The 20067-nt window shown below is 36.4% G+C and overlaps 2 protein-coding genes across 5 annotated transcripts in view; one reads left to right on the top strand and one right to left on the bottom strand.

The window, feature by feature from the left end:
* LOC141394415 (uncharacterized) overlaps positions 1–14084 on the top strand; it is a 29439-nt gene extending 15355 nt beyond the window's left edge. Inside the window, exon 2 of the mRNA XM_073968696.1 lies at positions 12407–14084. Within this exon, the coding sequence (XP_073824797.1) occupies positions 12407–13019 (613 nt within the window). The 3' untranslated portion in view covers positions 13020–14084. The remainder of the gene's footprint in view (positions 1–12406) is intronic.
* The window catches only part of LOC141394417 (uncharacterized), a 59721-nt gene that overhangs the window by 26669 nt on the left and 12985 nt on the right, over positions 1–20067 (bottom strand). Inside the window, exon 1 of one of the 4 annotated variants that reach the window (XM_073968702.1) lies at positions 9–312. The exons of 2 other annotated variants lie outside the window; for them this stretch is intronic. The gene's annotated coding sequence lies outside the window, so the exon portion shown is untranslated. Of the gene's footprint in view, positions 1–8; positions 313–20067 lie in introns of those variants that run through there. One more of the 4 variants, XM_073968700.1, reaches the window with a different exon arrangement.

The following is a 20067-nucleotide window of genomic DNA, read 5'->3' as shown; positions in this document are numbered from 1 at the left end:
AGGGATACCTTGGTGGGGAGGGAATTTCTCCGGCACAAATAACACCTAATTAGTGCCAGATTAACCATTCAACTTCTGTCGACAGAAAGTATACTAGTGTGCAGATATTGGTGCTTCGTTTATGTCATCCAGCTGGCAATAGGAATTTAGTTTTTTGTCCACCCTAACGAGGTCTACTGTCACTGGCAAGAACTGCGGCCCCACAGACTGAGCTACCGCCGTGCAGATATGTCAGCCAGCCAGCACCGTCAGTGACGTAGTTCCCACTCCAAACGTTGGGGGTCCCTAGGTCAGGACAGTTGACACAAAAATCATTTGGAATCGTTTGTTATATGGAGTGTTGACACGAAGGAGCTAAAATGAAGAGATATTTGTAAGTAAAAATACGTTTTTTTCTCATAAATGTCTCTCAAAACAATTTTTGTGGGTAAAAATCGTTTACGTATCTCGTCTTAACACAAAAATATGGTATATCACACTATTTTAATTATCGCTAAATCGTTTCTGCATATGTACACTTATACGACTAGATAGTGTGCGCATCAGGGTAAAGACCTTTGTACAATGTCATATACAGTATCATAGTTTAATTGTATTTTACCTAAGATTACAAGCAATCTTAATCATAAAGTCAATCGATAAAGATCCCTTTCCGCATCAAATGGTCTCAAAAGTTTAATTTATCGGCTATTTGGACGCTTCTTTGAAATCGATGCAAACAGATATATATCTGAAAATCGGTTTTAGAGTCATACAACACAACCAAAATGACGCATATTTTTGTTCCTTACTAATTTTATCATCATATCATTACATACAAATCATTTTATATCACACTGTGCATTCCTGCAATTGATCTCTTTTTCTCGAATTTGAGTTAAAGGGTTGACAAAAATTCGAAACTTTTCAAAATAATAATTGTTTTGTCAAAACCCAAGTCTGAGTGATTGGAAAGTAGGTGAGATTCATCGTATTGATAGGGCGTTGAAAGTGTCTAAAATAGACAAAAACACATATCACACGAAGTCTCTTTTGGGAACGAAGAAACCACAACATTCTGAAGGAATTACTAACAAAAACATGTATTTGTTAAAATTGTGAAGAAGGAAACGACAATAACAGAGGGCTCTTGGAAAAAAAAAACAAAAACCGAACAAAACAATAACAAGAAATAGACTGTGTGTACAGTACTCAAACTATTTCAAAAATATTATCTCGCTGTTCATACGTTTCCTAATAATTTATCGGCATTACGATTTGTTTACTGGATTGCGATTGATCTAAACCTAAATGGATGTTCTTTGGAAAGGTTACGTAAAAGCATGAGTTTTTATTGTACACCATTATACTCACTCGATAAGTTTTTATCATTCTCTAAAGGTTTTTTTTAGCATTTAGAGTTTCTGACGTTTGCTAATCCAAATACGATTTGGCCAACCTCTCTCAAGACTAAATTGTTTTTCGTGCACATTCCATACTCAATTGGGAGGTCAATGTTGTAGATGCCTCCATAAGAGAATACAAAGTGGTCTCTTGGGCAACTCAGAATAAGAACAACAGTCAACCAATATAAGAAACATATAAGAGAGTACAACAACACTGCTCGCACATCAAGATACTTTTGTAACTACGAAAACACATGGATGGTTTTATGTACCCCTTTTGCGAATAAATTGAAGCGATCTTGGGTTGGCTTCAAGTTCTTTTTTGTTGTTGTTGTTGTTAAAGACAACAAAAACAATAATTTGGAAATACATGAATATGTTCATTTGTCTAACTCCCTCCAATTTAGTTCCACTTCAACACGCTTAACAAAATCAACAATTGGTTAACCAACTACATCCAATACATAGTCCATAAACTGTACTACAAGGCCGTCTGTTTAAGGTTTTGCTGTTGCTTGTTTTTTCATACACTACTACCGTTTGCTACCATTTCAGTCATAACCATACGTCACCGTATGGTATGCCACCGCTCTTTTTTCTTAAAACGCTCAACAATTCAATTCTGGATAACACCCTCAGCGTTGTATAGAGTGAAAGTTGGTAAACCTTTACATACAATTCCTTTATTCGCCATCCAAACAATACCACGCTTGACGAGCTCTTGTGTAAATTCTGGACTATACTGGTGTGTTCGAAGTAATATAAATCTATCCAAACATATTGGTTGTTATAAACTCACATAGTAACTTCAAAATTGTGTGCATTTCTTCAAAAACCCATAGTTTGCAATCATAATTTGTTTGCTGACGTCATTGAATATAAACCAGGTATCGGCGGCTGTCAAGAAAAGAGAGTTTCCCTCTTCGCTCATACCATTCAACCCATTAAAAACCCATGCATTTACACATTCAATGAACTTTAACGTATACAACAAAATATTCTGTTGTAACTTGATATAAATAAAATTCATCGGACGAGCTCATCATCAAAATCCAAACTTGTTTCATTTCCTGCTGTCTGTTGGTTCCTAAGAGTTTACGAAAAAAAGCCAGTTGCGGCCTTACAAACCTCTCTTCAGTTCGACTGAAATATAATTTATCGCTAGTGAAAGCTATAAATACCTCCCACAATAAGTACTGCCAATCCAAGATTTTCTTGTCAGTTTGTCTGTTAGGACAAACAGTTGCTTAGAGAATCGAGTGTTAACATTTTGTTCTGTTCTTGCTAAGAAAGTTGAAGGTTCATCAATTTGGAATATTTAGTCTGAATATTTCCCAACTATTGTTAACTTCAACTATTTGAACAAAAGTTTGGTTGTAAATTTATTGGCAATCTTTCACTCTTTACAATGGCTACAAATACCGATGCAGTAGGAAAACCTCCACAAAAATTCATTTTCTTCTCCGATCAAGTGGTCACATTTTGCGCCAACTTCCAACAAACTCCTATAGAAGACCATACGGCTTCTAGTTTGCAGGTGGAGTTGGATGACCTAGAAAGACGATGGAAACAACTTGTTCACATATATGAAAGTCAAATGACGTCCGAAGACGCCACCTTAACGAAAGACATGAGTGACTCCATTCATTCCAAATTTAATGAATCCTGCAAATCATACAAAGATTGCAAAGCTTCTATTCTTGATCTTATACATATTGAGAAGCAAAAATTGGAAAAAATTCAAACACAGTCTAATGTTCCCAAGAATAGCTGAAATGAAACAAACTTTTAACTCAAAGTACCACCATGCGACACTGAGATATTCAGTGGAGGCTATGATAAGTGGCCAAGTTTCCGCGATATGTTTTCGGCAATATATTCTAAACACTCACAATTGTCTGACGCTCAAAAGCTCTTTCATTTACGGGCAAAAACCAGAGGTGAAGCCAGCCAAATTGTCAAACAATTTCCATTAACAGATAGTAATTTCCAGCTAGCCTGGGAGGCTTTACGTCAGCGCTATGAAAATAAACGTATTCTGATTAACCACCAATTAAGGAAAATTTTTGAAATCGAACATGTTACTTCTGAAAAAGGTAAAACCTTTTACAGTATACTATCAATAATTGCTTGTCTGTCCTCCGGACCTATAACATATCCGTAATTTCGTGGGATCTATTGGAAACTAACGTTATCCTTTTATGTTAATGAATAAAACAGTGGTGTGCTTTTTTATTATAGATTGTGAAAAAATATTAAAATGTATTTAATGTTGAAAGACAGAATTCGGAATGAATAAATATTTTTTCATGTATCGATACCTTATTACAGAAAGAACAAAATGCTACTATGTAACTATTTTATAAAGTGTTTATTCAAACAAGTTAGATAAGTTCAACACCCCTTCTCAATTTAAAAATAGTTCCATATCTAAGTGAGGCCAATCATTTTAATAAATTTTGTTATCTTGATATTTTGTAATGGTTTTGTTAGAAGATCAGCTAGCATGTCTTCAGAAGGACAATACTCAAATTTTACTTGTTTGGATTGCTTGATTTCTTTAACAAAATAATATTTAACATCAATATGTTTTGTACGAGGATTAATTTTTTCAGCATCTAACAGTTTTAAACAACTTTGATTGTCTTCTTTTAAAGTAATGTCAGCAATATCGATTCTCAGATCTTTAAACATTCGTCTTAACCAAATTAGCTCTTGAGTTGCTTCAGCCAATGAAACAAATTCAGCTTCGGTAGATGACAAAGTAACGTTGTTCTGTTTTCTGCTGGCATACGAAATTGTTGCACCGCCAAGTTGAAAAACGTATCCACTTGTAGATTTTCTACCTCTTATATCCCCGGCAAAATCAGCATCAGCGTAACCCTTTAATTTGAGATCCTTGCAATTAATGCACAACTTAAGATTTTTAGTGCAAATGAGATATTTAAAGACTCTTTTAACTTCGTTCCAGTCTCTTTTTGTTGGAGCTGATATTTTACGGCTTAGTATGGAAACAGCAACGCTTATATCTGGTCTTGTATTATTTGATAAATATAGTAAAGAACCAATTGCACGTCTATATAAGTCATTTGATTCCAAAACATCTTCACTTGATGGGTATTCTTTTATATATCCGACATCTAAAGGGACTTTTGATGGTTTAGAACTTGCCATATCATAATCATTCAAGATTTTATTTATATACTGCTGTTGGTGTATGTAGAACTTTTTGTCTTCTTTTTCAACTTGCATTCCAAGATATAATTTCAAAGGACCCATATCTGTGATACTAAACTTTCTTGAAATGTCCTTTACTGTGTCATCAATATATTTTTTATGCTTCGTAAAGATCAGTAAGTCATCAACATAGACAAGCAAATAAATTATGTTATCATTGTCTCCTTTTGTATAAAGACAACAGTCAGCATCTCCCCTTCTGAATCCTAAACTTACTAAAAATTCGTTAAGTTTTTGATTCCAACATCTGGCTGACTGTTTTAATCCGTATATACTTTTGTTCAATTTGCAAACTAAATTCTGTTTGTAAGTAGTCTTGAAACCTTCAGGTTGTTTAAGAAATATTTCATTATCCAAATCCCCATTTAAAAAAGCAGTTTTAACATCAATGTGGTGTACAATCAAATTTTTGTACGATGCCACAGCCAAAAGTGTTCTAAATGTAGATTGCTTCACCACTGGCGCAAAGATTTCATCATAATCTTGACCGAATTTTTGGCAAAATCCTTTAGCTACCAAACGAGCTTTGAATTTATGAGAACCATCGGATAATGTTTTTATTTTGTATACCCACTTACATTCTATAGCTTTTTTTCTTTTAGGCAGTTCTACCAATTCCCACGTATTATTTGCATACATCGATTGCATTTCATCCTCCATGGCAGCAATCCATTTTTCTCTATCAGGGCTCTGAATTGCTTCTTTATATGTTGATGGCTCGCTCGACGATACAATTTTGCATTCATATCTAGCAGGTAATTTTCCCTTGTTTACTCTTGTCGATTTTCGAATGACAGGTTCTGTTTCAGTTTCTCCTGATTCTTGACCATTAACTAAAGTATCATCTGCTATTAGGCTATTACTGGAACCTTCAGTATCGCTATCAGCCGTATCGTAAATATCATGATCATCACAAATACCAATATTTTCAATATCATCACAATTATCTTCTTCAGCTAGATTTGACAGCCGTATAGGAACCTGTTTAAAATTATCTTTGCTTTCAGATATGTTGCCGCTAAAATTTTCTTCGAATTTCACATCTCTTGAAATTATGATCTTATTAGTGTCGTAATCCAATATCCGATATGCTTTGGACTCGTCACAAAATCCAACTAACAACCCCTTCTTTGAAACATTGTCCAGCTTTTGGCGAAACTTTTTATTAATATGGTAATACGCATCGCAACCAAATGTCCTAATATGTTTCATACTAGGTTGTTTAGAGAACCACAATTCGTACGGAGTCTTCTTAACCGATTTTGATGGCAGCCTGTTTTGCAAATAATTCGCTGTATTTACTGCTTCGGCCCAATACTTTAAATTAATACCGGATTGAACAATCATGGTGCGAGTCATTTCGATTAAACTTCTGTTCTTCCGTTCGGCCACACCATTTTGTTCAGGTGTGTAGGGCGCTGTGAATTGTTGACGAACCCCTTTACTTTTCAAATAATTGTCCATATTCTTATTCATAAATTCACTACCCCTGTCTGTTCTTAATATTTTTACTCGTTTTTGAAAGAGAGTTTCGACATATTCAAGATATTCTTTTATCTTCTCAAATGTTTCGTTTTTACTTTTCAAAAAATATACAACACAGTACCTGGTATAGTCATCAATCATCGTTAGAAAATATTTATTTCCACTTGGAGTAACTTCCTGCATGGGCCCGCACAAGTCAGCATGTACCAAATCCAAAATTCCTTCTGTTCTATTTTGAGTTGCTTTCGGAAATTCTTGCCTTGTCATTTTGCCTTGTGAACATGCACTACAGTTGTTGGAACAACTACAACTTTTCAATTTCACATTTGAAATCAAATTATTATTAATGGCATATTTTATTGTATTGATTTCACGATGACCGAATCTTCGATGAAATGTGTGAACGCATTCAACTTCGCTTCCTTTTGCAAGATTTGCACGATGTTCTTGTTGAAGAATGTACAGATTGTTAGCCAGTTTAGCTGTTGCCAACACATTTTCGCCATTCAAGATTTCACATACCTTTTCTCTGAAAATAACTTGTAATCCATTTTTGACCATTTTTGACACTGATAATAAATTTCCTTCGAGTTCAGGTACAAATAAGACGTTTTTATTAGTCAATTTCCTTCCACAACTATAAATGACTCCTTCTCCACAACCTTGAGCGTTTATATTTTTACCATTTGCCAAATAAATGTTACCACCAATTTCCGTATTTAATGATGTAAAGAAATTTCTGTTACTACTCATATGACTACTAGCACCAGAATCGATTTACCATTCATCTTGACATAATTTTTCACCAGAGTTCAAACAATATTCAAAATTTTCGTCAGAATCATATTTTTCAGATGTTTTCTTGGCTTTGAACTTATTAGTTTTGTTTCCAGCATTCTTGTTAAATTGACACTCACGTTTTATATGTCCATATTTACCACAGTTAAAACATTTTAACTTTGCTTTAGTCTGCAACTTCAAGGCAAGATTTGACGAGCTTATTGTTTGATCCCCTTCTTGCCTACGTTTATGTTCCTGAATCAGCTTCTCTTTGACAAGATCTAGAGTCAAGTCCGCATCCGCCCGAACTTCTAAAGCAGTAATTATAGAGTTATACTCATCCGGAAGGCTTCCCAATAAAAATGCCACTTGAAGATGATTTGCCAAGTTCTCACCCAGTCCATTTAATCTATCAACCGTTTCTAGCATCTCCGATATGTGTCTTTCCATATCCTGGCCACTCCGTAATTGCATACGACACAATTTCTTTAACAACATGACCTTGTTTGACAATGTCGCTTTCTCATGCACCTTTGACAATGCTTGCCAGTACTCCCCAGCAGTTTTTAAGTTCCGAAGATGTACCAACTGAGAGTCTTCTACCAAAAGTCCTATGGTAGCTCGTGCTTTTCCGTCTTTCATTGTCCAAGATGTAGTTGGGGGATCAGGCTTTTCTTTGGAAACTATATCCCACAAATCCTCTTTTATAAGCAAGAGTTCCAATTTGTATTTCCAAATTTGGTAATTTTCCCCATTTAATTTCTTGACACACGATTTCACGTCTTCCATTTTGCAGTGTTTTACAGCACAAATTTTCACAAATCAATTCTTAACCACAAACGGACGAAGGCCCATAACCTTTTGGAATTAACGCTATCCTTTTGGGTTAATGAATAAAACAGTGGTGTGATTTTTTATTATAGATTGTGAAAAAATATTAAAATGTATTTAATGTTGAAAGACAGAATTCGGAATGAATAAATATTTTTTCATGTATCGATACCTTATTACAGAAAGAACAAAATGCTACTATGTAACTATTTTATAAAGTGTTTATTCAAACAAGTTAGATAAGTTCAACAGGATCCCATCTTGATATACTGGGTTTCCTCAAAGCTTCCTGAGGAAACATTGACCGCTTGGGAAAGTTCACTTTCAAATCATAAGGAAATGCCATCATGGGATCAACTAGACGATTTTATTTCCAAGAGATTAGATATGATAGAGTCGATTTATGATATGAGGAAACCATCCAACAACAACCACAGTTCCCACAAAGTCAATACATACAATGCATCTACTGACACTTCTCATAAGGCATGCAAAGCATGTCACCAGGATCATTCTTTAAGATCTTGCTCTAAGTTTCGTGAGTGGTCATATTCCCAAAAAAGAAAATTTGTTTTTGACAACAAAATCTGCGAGAATTGCTTGTCATATGGACACACTTCAAAAAAATGTAAAAGTAAATACTTGTGCCAAACCTGCAAGAAACAGCATCACACCCTGTTACATTCTGACGGAGGCAATCAATTCAAACCAATAACGCAAAGTCCAAGATCTGCATCCGCCTCTTACCACATTGAGACTTACGACGATGAATTACCTTCTACGTCCGCAGCTGCGTACTCCAATACATTGAATACTCAAAATCATTTTTCACAATCGGGACAAAGGACAGTTTTACCGACAGCCTTAATGGATGTAGAACACCAAGGCATTTGTTTCACAATTCGAGCATTCATCGACCAAGGATCACAAGAGTCGTTTGTTGCTAGCCGCATTATAAATCGTTTCAAAATTCCGACAAAGAAGTCACATACGGTGATTTCAGGTCTGGGGGGAACTATTCTGGACAATTCCTCCAAGACATGTGAACATTAAACATTAAAGTCTAGGAAATCAGATTTCAAGGTGACCGCTTCCGCTATTGTGATTTCAAATCTGAATCACTTAATGCCCGCTTCCCCAACCGCTATTCATGATTTTACTCACTTGAAATCTCTAGAGTTAGCTGATCCTAACTTCTTCAAACCCGCTCCTATTGGTAGTGATATACTACCAGCAATTATAAAACCTGGACTTGAAAAGAATGTGTCTGGAAATTTGTTGGCCCAAAATACAGAATTTGGGTGGATCATTAGTGGCAAACCCGCATCGAACACTGTTGTTTCTTTTGCCTCATGGACGGCAACTGTTGATCCACTTAATCAAGAGTTACAAAGGTTTTGGGAGATAGAAAATGTCTCTAATGAAAAAACAAGGTCCGCTGATGACTTGTGGTGCGAAGAATTCTATAAAAAGACAGTATACCGTAGACCCGATGGCCGATACGTTGTCAAACTACCGTTCAAGCAAAACCTAACTCCAGAGCAATACCTTGGTGCTTCAAGACCTGCTGCAATGGGTCAATTCTTAAGGATGGAAAAACACTTGATCGAAATCAAGAGTTAGCTACCGAATACAATAAAGTACTTTCAGAATACATATCGCTGGGCCACATGAGGCAAACTTCAAGTACAGAAATTTTTAATAACAAAAACTTTTCCTCCTATTACCTGCCACACCACGCTGTAGTCAAACCAGAACGACATTCGTTAAACGACATTCCTTACACAGGGCCTACTTTACAAAATGACCTGATGAACGTTATACTAAAATGGAGATTTCTTAAATATGTTTTTAGTGGCGACATTCAGCAAATGTACCGCCAAATTCTAGTTCATGAAGACGACCAACAATTTCAAAGGATTCTGTTCCGGACTTCTCCAAAAGAGAAAGTTCTAGATTACTGTTTACAAACTGTTACCTTTGGGGTAAACTGTGCGCCATATTTGGCGATTCGAACGCTGCTACAACTCAGTGAAGACAGTCAAGTGTCACACCCAACTGGGTCTGACATTCTGAAAAGTCACATTTACGTGGATGATATTCTATCCGGAGCCCATTCCTTAACAGAAGCAAGATCTTATCTTCACGAACTAATAGAATTACTTAATTCGGCGGGCTTTCCACTCAAAAAGATAACTTCAAATCATCCACAGATTCTGCAAAATCTCCCCCCCGAGGATCTTCTGAGCAAAGAATTTCTTCAAATTGAAGATGTCAGTGAAACGAAAACTTTAGGCATTCAATGGAATGCACTAAAGGACTATTTCTTTTACAAGGTGACGCATATAGAATTACCAACTGTTTCGATAACAAAACGAAAAGTTTTGTCTATAGTAGCGAAGTTATTCGACCCTGCAGGGTGGTTAACTCCAATTATAGTGGTTGCCAAAGTCCTGATGCAACAATTATGGATCGATGGAACTAATTGGGATGAAGAAATTAAGTCACATTCCTTTGAAAGGTGGAATTCCTTTATTTCGAACTTTTCCGATATACATCACATACAAATTCCTCGTTGGATTTATTACTCTCCCGAAAATAAAACTCAAATACATGGCTTTTGTGATGCTTCGGAGAAGGCATACTGCGCATGTTTATACATACGATCCACTTCCGCACAAAATGTTACATACACTAATCTTCTTGTTTCAAAAAGTAAAGTAGCACCACTAAAAACTGTTAGCCTGCCCAGACTTGAACTGTGTGGAGCAGCAATGTTGTCAAAGTTGGTAAAAAGTGTCATCAAAAATCTCAATGTTGCAACTCATGAAATCTATTTATGGACTGATTCCACTATTACACTAGCATGGATCAGTAAACCACCTTATCATTGGAAGACGTTTGTAGCCAATAAAGTTTCGGAAATTCTAGATAATGTCGGCAATGCCAGTTGGAGACACATTTCATCCGCTGATAATCCTGCTGACATTGGTACTCGCGGATGTTCTGGCACCGAATTGAAATCCAGTAACTTGTGGTGGCATGGGCCAAAATGGCTATCCGAGGACCCCCAACATTGGCCAAAACAAACAAAGTTTCAGGAAGTTATCCATGAGAAAAAGGTTATCGCACTTCATACCCAAGTTAATGGAGACTCACTACTCGAACATTTTTCTTCCTGGAGTCGAGCATTACGGGTGTTTGCATATGTGTTCCGATTTATACATAGATGCAAAAAGAGTCAAGCGGCCGTCCTGCGAAAAAACATTCTAACAGCCTCTGAAATCTCATTTGTCAAATACAAATTCATCAGACTAGCACAAATGTCTCACTACGCCTGGGAGTATGCGGCTCTGGAGTCAAACCAACCGATTCAAAAAAAAAGCCGATTACTTACCTTAAATCCATTTCTAGACAAACATAAGATACTTCGCGTAAATGGTCGCCTTGCCAATGCTGATGCCAGTTACAACGAACGACACCCAATAATTCTACCAGAAAAATCTTTATTCCGTAAACTATTCATAGGATTTATACATCAACTTCTTTTACACGCAGAACACCAAGTAATGCTAAGAGCAATTCGTCAAGAGTTCTTCATAGTCCGCTTAAAAAGTGCGGTTCGTTTCTGTATCCGTAAATGTCACAAATGTATAATCTAAAAACACCGCACACAACATCAACTTATGTCCGCACTACCGCCTGAACGATGCACTTTCTCCTTACCTTTCACAAATACTGGTCTTGATTTCGCGGGTCCTTTCGACCTTAAGACATCTCGACTTCGCAATGCCAAGCTGCAAAAAGGTTACGCAGCTATCTTTGTTTGCCTTTCAACAAGAGCAGTTCATTTGGAAACTTGCTCTGAATTAACCTCTGATGCATTTCTCGCAACATTCAATAGATTTGTTGGACGAAGAGGCCTTCCAAGTCAAGTCTTTTCAGACAACGGTACCAATTTTGTCGGCGCCAGTCGTACCTTGTCCCATGAGTACAAACAGTTCTTACAGTCAGCTGAACAAAACATTGTGTCCAAGTACAACTTACACGGCTTCACATGGCACTTCATACCGCTCCATGCCCCACATATGGGTGGACTTTGGGAAGCGGCAGTGAAGAGCATGAAATCTCATTTAAAAAGGTCGCTGGCAATGTAAAATATACCTACGAAGAGTTTTCGACATTACTTGTTAGGATAGAAAGTATTCTAAACTCAAGACCCCTCTCTCCTCTAACTGAAGAACCAAACGAACTCGTACCGCTAACTCCTGGTCACCTGCTACGCGGAGCACCGCTTGTCGCAATACCCGAACATTTCTCCGACAATTTGTCCCTAGTGAATAGGTGGAAACGCTTAAAAACTATACAACTTCATTTTGCCAGACGTTGGAAAAACGAATACATAACCGAACTTCAACGCAGATACAAATGGAAACGAGTTCAAAGAGACTTAGTTCCAGATGACTTTGTTGTTATCAAAGACGATAATCTTCCTCCAACCGAATGGCGACTTGGACGAGTAATAAAAGTGTTCATGGGAAAAGATTCTAAAGTTCGCGTTGCAGAAATTCGCACGCAAAATGGAATCATTGTTCGCCCTCTAGTAAAACTCTGTATCCTTCCCAACTGTTAGTCTTCCACCCTTATGCTCACATTTCATATAATCTTATGTCTAGCAATATTTCTAGCGTACCAAAGTGCCGCATTTGCAAAGAACGGCATTTTATAAAGTCATGCCCTACTTTTTGCGCAATGGACGTCACGAGACGAAGAGCTGAAGCTCAACAGAAAGGATTCTGCTTTAACTGCCTATGCACGGCCCATACTCGTGAATGGTGTCCTAGCCGCAAAACCTGTTTGGTTTGCGACCTAAACCACCATACAATGCTTCACATAGATGCCAAGAAAAGCGCTTACTCTTCAGCAAAGTACTCCACCTCTAGACGGCCGTCATCACCCAGAGCTAGCCCAGATACAAACCGCACCAAACCTCAGCAAAGTCGGTCCGACCGAAAGAAGCCCAACTCTAAACATTCCGAACAAAAGCCGTCCACTTCGTCTGCTACCAAACGTCATCGATCCAACGTCAGTGACCGGTTATCTTGCCGTGCAAAACGTCACGTATTTGTACCCACGGCACTTGCGAAGGTGGTTACCGTTGAAGGATGCGACAAAATACGGCTACTGATGAGTTCAGGAACCACACAAACTTTGATTTCCACCCAGTTGGTCCAACGAATTCAATTACCAACAACACAAAGAGCTGGCAAGACCTTTGCCACTTCCATGACCATACTGTGAAGGTCCAAATCACTGGAGAGGTCCGATCTTCCCTCAACACTTCATTTGCCGACTCCACCAAAGAAAAGCGTCTTCAATCCCTTTATAATCACCTGACCGATCTAGCGGACCCCCATTTCTACAATCCAATTAACATCGAGATTTTACTAGCCAACGACCACATCCCCAAAATATTAAGAGCTGGATTAATCCAAACTGGTTCTAACATGCCCATCGCTCAAAGCACTGTTTTTGGATGGATGATATCCGGAGCATGCGAATATTAAGTTGCGTTAACGCAAGAGGCGCCGCTATGTTGAACTGCGTTCAACAACTTAGGTTAAGAAAATGAATTAATACTTGATTATTACAAATTTGAATTTCCGTTACAAGTTCAATCTGAATTACAATACAACTTTTAACATCTTTGATATGGTAACCTTTTACTCATGAAAATCGAAGAGCTTTCACTCATGAGATATGATCGCTCTTAATTAATTCCATTTTTCTGAAGTCTTACAAAATGTCTACGACAAAAGAAACAAAATTGTATTACTTCACTTGTATAAAATCCGCCTTGTCATCAAGAACAAAAACATCAATAAAATATAACCTTTTATTTGTTCACCCGCAACAAATTAATATTAATCTTGCCGCTTTTCATTTGCCTTAGCTGATTACAATTCTGAAGCAGTTGGTCACCGCTAACCTTCAACCGCTACAGTCCATTACAAGACTAGCTACTAGAGAATTGTACAGACACGGAAACTATGAAAGCAGAAAATGAAAACGTTCGCGGTGACGTTTCGCGGAAGTATAAAAGTGAAATAAATCGAATACGTGAAGAAAATGAGCAATTGAAGGCCAGGATGGATAAAAAAGCCATGTGAAGTCCATACTTCCCGAGGTATAGACCTACAAAGTTCCAAAAAATATATATGTTTACACCTTTATTTTTTAGCCGACATTCCGATTTTTCTGTATGCATATATCGTCTGGGGGAAGTCCATACTTCCCGAGGTATAGGCCTTGAAAGTTCCAAAAAATATAACAATAAAACAATTCAGGTACAAAATTAAAACAAAACAACAATCCAGGTACAAAATTAAAACAAAACAACAATCCAGGTAAATTAAAAAAAAAAAAAACAAAACAACTTCAATCAAAAACATAACACAGAACAACTAACATGCTCGCCGTCTTTTGGCCACAGTTTCCTCGCACTCCTCGTCGGAACTCTCGGATTCTTCCGAACAACTTAAATCCAAAAATACGGGCCTTTCTAAGGCGCCCATTCTTACGTCCTCCGATCTGCTGTCAGTTGCAGGCTTAGTTGGGTCATACAACTGGCCAGCAAACCGGACGAATTGTATGAATGGGTCCTTTTTATTCGCCTTACACCATCTCAAAAATATAAATTTTTGGATGTATCCATTAAAAAATATTTTACGTCGGTTAACCCTTCAATGGTATTTGTGTGCTGGACCGTCACTTTCTACATAAACTATAAAGCATTGATTACTCCCTCTTTCAACGCCGCCGAAAACCCACTGACCTTCCACATGGTGACCACGGTTGTATTTACGCTTCCCTATATTCGACTCGTCAGGTCCTCCAATTTGAAGGAGAGACTGAAAGGAGCTGAATATCGCCACTTCTCGGCAAAAATTGTTCCAATCGACGGCTGTTGATTTATTAATGCCAGTTTCAGCGATAATGTCACTCAAAGTACCGCTTCTTTTTACCCACAAAAATGAAAACAAAATGAGTTCGTAAATACTCAAATGCGATCTTTCAAAAAATGTTCCAATTCGTATGGAACGTTTGAAAGAACATCTACCCTTTCGACATCCCCCTTAGATCTTATCGCATTTGCAAAATATATAAAAATTACAAGAAAAGTAAAAAATTAAATTAACAAAATAACCTCCAAATCCAACCATCAATGCATTCATATGGGCGAAGTTGTAAAGCATGTCCCTTACTACATTTTTATACTCCCAATGACGGCAACAAACCCCACTCATGCAATTATTCAATAACCGACATTTCAATCGGACCACTTTCACAATAATTAAATATTTTGGCTGTATCTAACAGTTTTTAAATTCCATTTTTAATATTGTATTATCACCCACAATTAATCGCTAATTCACAAATTCCACAAATGAATGTAACGGTTCCATTCAAGAAGCAGAACGTAACCAAAATAAACATCTGTTTGGAATATGTTATGTCAAAATTTTCTTTATGTTGTTAGGAAAATTACAAACATAAATAAAAACCACGGACTATTCAAAACGTTTTTGGTCTGTTCCAAAACAGCAAGAATCGATTTTTTACAATTTTGTTCGATGACATGAAGGAAAAATGGTTATCGTAGTAAAAACTAGTAACTTATTGCAGGTTCAGGAACAGAACATTGATTTAAATAAAAATTTTAATTCACTTTCAAACTACAACATTATATATTGTGCAAATCTCGGGAACGGGAACAAAATGTTCTTTTAAGTTATAAAGTTTCCTCTAAATAGCCGGCCTTCGGCTCCTCCAAAATTTATAAAAAAACTAATTTAGTAGACTTTAAAAAAACACATTTTTGGGGAACGAATAGCAATCAAACTAAATTAGATATTACAACTCTATAAACGCCAAATAATTATAAAATTGTCAAGAATTATAACACCGACAAAAAATATAGTCAGTTAGCTCATCATTTGTTTTTATACCTCTATTACTTAAGCAAAGCTAGAAGCAATTTTTAAGACAAATAAATATTGTAAAACAAAAGTACAACTTTTAAGTGCATTCTAGTTGTTTGGCGGGGTAAATAAAAAAACTGAATATGAGGCATGTGTCATGGGATACTTAGCAATAGATCACATTAATAATATTGTAAGTTCTATGTACTTTAATTTTTGAGTAAAGTTCCACTAAAGTTCCCATATTTCGCACTGTGGAACGGGAACAAAATGTTCTTTTAAATTACAAAGTTTCCTCTAAATAGGCGGCCTTCGGCCCCGGTTTTAAGACTTTCTCCTATGGACAGGTGCAAATCTCGGGAACGGGAACAAAACGTTCTTTTAAATTATAAAGTTTCGTCTAAATAGCCGGCCTTCGGCTTGAGATTTAAGACTTTTTCCTATGGACAGGTGCAAATCTCGGCAACGGGAACAAAATGTTCTTTTAAATTATAAAGTTTCCTACAAATAGCCGGCCTTCAGCCGGGATTTAAGACTTTCTCCTATGGACAGATGCAAATCTCGGAAACAGGGACAACATTTTGTTTTGAATTATAAATTTGTCTTTAAATAGGCGAAGCACAAAATTTTCTTTATAAATCCAAAATTACGTTAAAATAGTCGATATATATGGCTTAATTTTAAAATCACAAAACCCGTAAAAGTCGTGGCAAGAGGATTCGATAAGCTTTAAAACAATACGAACATTTTTAATATCTGCTAAGAAATGAACAAGCTATGAAGTATGGACTTCACCCAGAGGATATATATATATATATATATATATATATATATATATATATATATATATATATATATGTGGTAGAAAATTGGAATATATATATTTTTGGAACTTTGAAGGCCTATATCTCGGGAAGTATGGACTTCCCATGGACGATGTATATATATATATATATATATTTGTGTTCATGCTTCTGAGGTAGTAAATTTGGAAGCTGAATTGCAACGTTTACGTGATCAAATGGTACAACAACAGCAAGAGTATCAGGAATTTATTGGAGGTTGAAGTTCCTGCCTATTCCAGCAGGTAATAGCCAACCGGAATATAACCAGCAGTGATTACATTGAAGTTTCCAAATGTGAGCTGAAGGTAACGGTACAAAACAAAGGTACCAATGAAGTGGGAATGGGTTGGCAAATTAAACGTAGAGACAAGACGTTCTATTGCCCTCACTACGTAAAAATGGATGGCGGGCTCCTCATATGTTACGGGCGCAACACATGAACCACCAACCAAAGATGGCAAAGTGGAGAGAACATAGAGATGTCGCTGAATAATACCGATGGTGAAGAAGGAAATGATGCCAGAAGTAGTTTTCGAAGTTTTTCTGGTTATGATGATATAATCAATAAAGCAATCGCAATTAAAAAGAAATGCCCTACCAAACGAAAATGGATATACTATGCAATTCATCGATGGAAGAAAGATCCACGTCGTCATAGCTGATCGCTAAAGGTGTTGGGTGCCATCACCTAGATTTAAGTCATTATAATTTTTTATATTTTTTATTATAAACTTAGAAACAAAGTAAAGGCCTGGGTACATAAGCTGCTTCGCCTCGTTGCCTTGCTTTCCTGCTTCATTTCTGACATAATAAAAATAAAAGAATAAAGAAGGCCGAGCAAATTTCGAACTGGGTCGCCCTTTTCTTTTTTATTCTTTTATCAGAAGTAAGTCCCAATTTACATTAGGCGAGTTTACTTGCGGCAATTGTCAGTTTGATGGAGAGAGAGATGAGGCATATGGTAACCCTTTGCCTCTCAGCCCCCTCTCTCACCTACAAACTGACAATTGCCGCAAGTAAACTCGCCTAATTTAAATTGGGACTAAGCAAGTTAAGCAGGCAAGGCAGCTTATGTACGCAGGCCTTAATGCCTTCAGCTGCTTGAAAATGAAGGTAGTTGAGAATGAAAAGTAATTGTATTAATATCAAAAATGTCTAGTTGTAAAGAAGATAACATACTTACATTTCTGTTAAAAGATTAGAATACTTTAAGAACTGACCTGAAGTGTTTAGTTTTGTATCTAAACTAATTTATGTAAATGGAGTCAGATTAATAGCAAGTAAGAAAATGTTCAATGACGGACCTGCCCTAACTGTTAAAAGATTAAGATCTTTCAAGGCGGGGAGTATGGAGAATTTTGTAGAAAAGTTTTTTTCTGTGTAAATGGAGTCAGATATATTTCTTTTTAATGCATGTTTGCTAAGAAACTATGTTTAAACATAACAATGCCGGTCATAAATAATGTAGCAAATGTCTTGTCCAATATAGTAAAGAAAAGAAAGGGTCTATATTTAAAGATAAAAAGGCTGACGGCCATAAATTATGTATTTTTATTACCTGCAACACTTATACCTGCTGTGTGGTTAATGCACTTCAGAGATAGCGCTTCTATGTACAGCGTGCATTACTAATGTGCGTCGAATTATTATTAGGTTCTATTTAAGGTAAATATTTTGTAGGAATGAAATGAGTCTCTCTTAAGCAACGCGGCGTGTTTGTTTTTAGTTTTCCTTAGGTTGCACGAGGAGTCAGTCTCATCAACGACCCGAAACATTTTTGCAAGTATTCTACTTTCTGCGAGAAATTATGCATTTAGTGGAATGATATGGTAACATTCAAATTGAAAATCTAACGAGTTTTCATTCATGGTTTTCAAAATATTTAATCAAATGTGAAAATTATTAGTTTTTTAAATTCCAATAATTTATAGACATTTCCTTGTTTTGTTTACATATGTATAAGTTGACACTAAGGTTTACAAACAAAAACAAATTTCAATGTGGTTGTTGTTGAGTTGTATTTGTTGTAGTATTTACTTTACCTTATACCATGCCTTGTATTATACCCTAGACAGACGGCAGCGTTAATTTGCATTAACTGCCTTAATTTAAATTAATTCGTGCATTATCCACATTCTTATGCTTGGTTTATATAATAATAATTGTTCCACAAACATCCCAGGCGGGACAGGGGAGACTTCTCTCATATCAATGAGTGCACCCCGATTCATATTAGCTCAACTGTTTATCGCCGAGTCAGAACGGCGTGTCTAAAACACCACTTGTAGAGAAGTTGTACAAGGCTGAAATACTCAGAAAATGTCGCCAACATTACAGAGGGGTATTTTGCCGCCGTTGAAAAGTGTTTGATATTGACTGGCCGGGGAATCGAACCCACGACCTTCAGCGTGCAAGGCGGGTGTGCATACCATTGCACCGCGGTGGCACCCTTATGCTTGGTTTACATTTACGAAATTCACTCGATTTCAACTGTCAATTCCATTGCATAAACGTCAAATGAAATCCTATGGATTTCAGATGAGTTTTCATTTGACGTATACGCAAGGAAATGACAGTTAAAATCGAGTGGATTTCGTAAATGTAAACAAAGCATTAATGCACAAAATCAAACTGAATTTAAAGCGGGGTACACACCATCAGTTTTGCTCAAATAATCGGTTGGTTGCTAGTGTGGCCACTCACTTTTGTCACGACGATTTTCATTCATAATTTTACAACTGTTTTTGCAGTTGTCTAGACGCCTACGTCACACAGGCAAGTTTTGGGTTTTTGACAATCAATAAATGTACTCAACTGTTCTGTCATGTGTAAACGCAGGGTTATGCCGGAAAAACTGTGAATCGATAGTCAGTGTTTGAATTTGCTACTAGTTTTTCACAGCACAGCACAAGGTCTAAAAGTAGCATAGCACATACACTGAAAGAAAAAGCTTCATAATATAAACGAAATCTTACGTTCCATCAATGAAATTTGTCATTGATTTTGAGCCAACGTAGAGCTTCATTGAATAAACGAAAAAAGTTTCATTGAAGTAAAATTAACGAATTTGTTCATTATTGCAATGAAACTTCTTCATTGATGCAATGAAATCTCTTCATTAATGCAATGAAACTTCTTCATTGATGCAATGAAATATCTTCATTAATGAAATGAAACTTTTTCATTGATGCAATGAAACCTCTTCATTAGTGCAATGAAACTTCTTCATTGATGCAATGAAACCTCTTCATTAGTACAATGAAACCTCTTCATTAATGCAATGAAACTTCTTCATTATTGCAATGAAATACTTTCATTAATATAATGAAATGCTTTCATTAATACAATGAAATACTTTCATTAATGCAATGAAATATTTTCATTAGTGAAATGAAATACTTTCATTAATGTAAAGAAATACTTTCTTTAATGCACGTTGGCTCAAAATCAATGATACATTTCATTGATGTAATGTAAGATTTCATTTATTTTATGAAGTCATTTCATACTCACGTAATGCAT

This window comes from Musca autumnalis, unplaced genomic scaffold, assembly GCF_047663935.1.
Source record: "Musca autumnalis isolate F117 unplaced genomic scaffold, ASM4766393v1 scaffold_2, whole genome shotgun sequence".
NCBI classification, from domain to species: domain Eukaryota; kingdom Metazoa; phylum Arthropoda; class Insecta; order Diptera; family Muscidae; genus Musca; species Musca autumnalis.
Note: the sequence above shows the minus strand (reverse complement) of the source record. Positions and strands in the feature narration are given on the sequence as shown.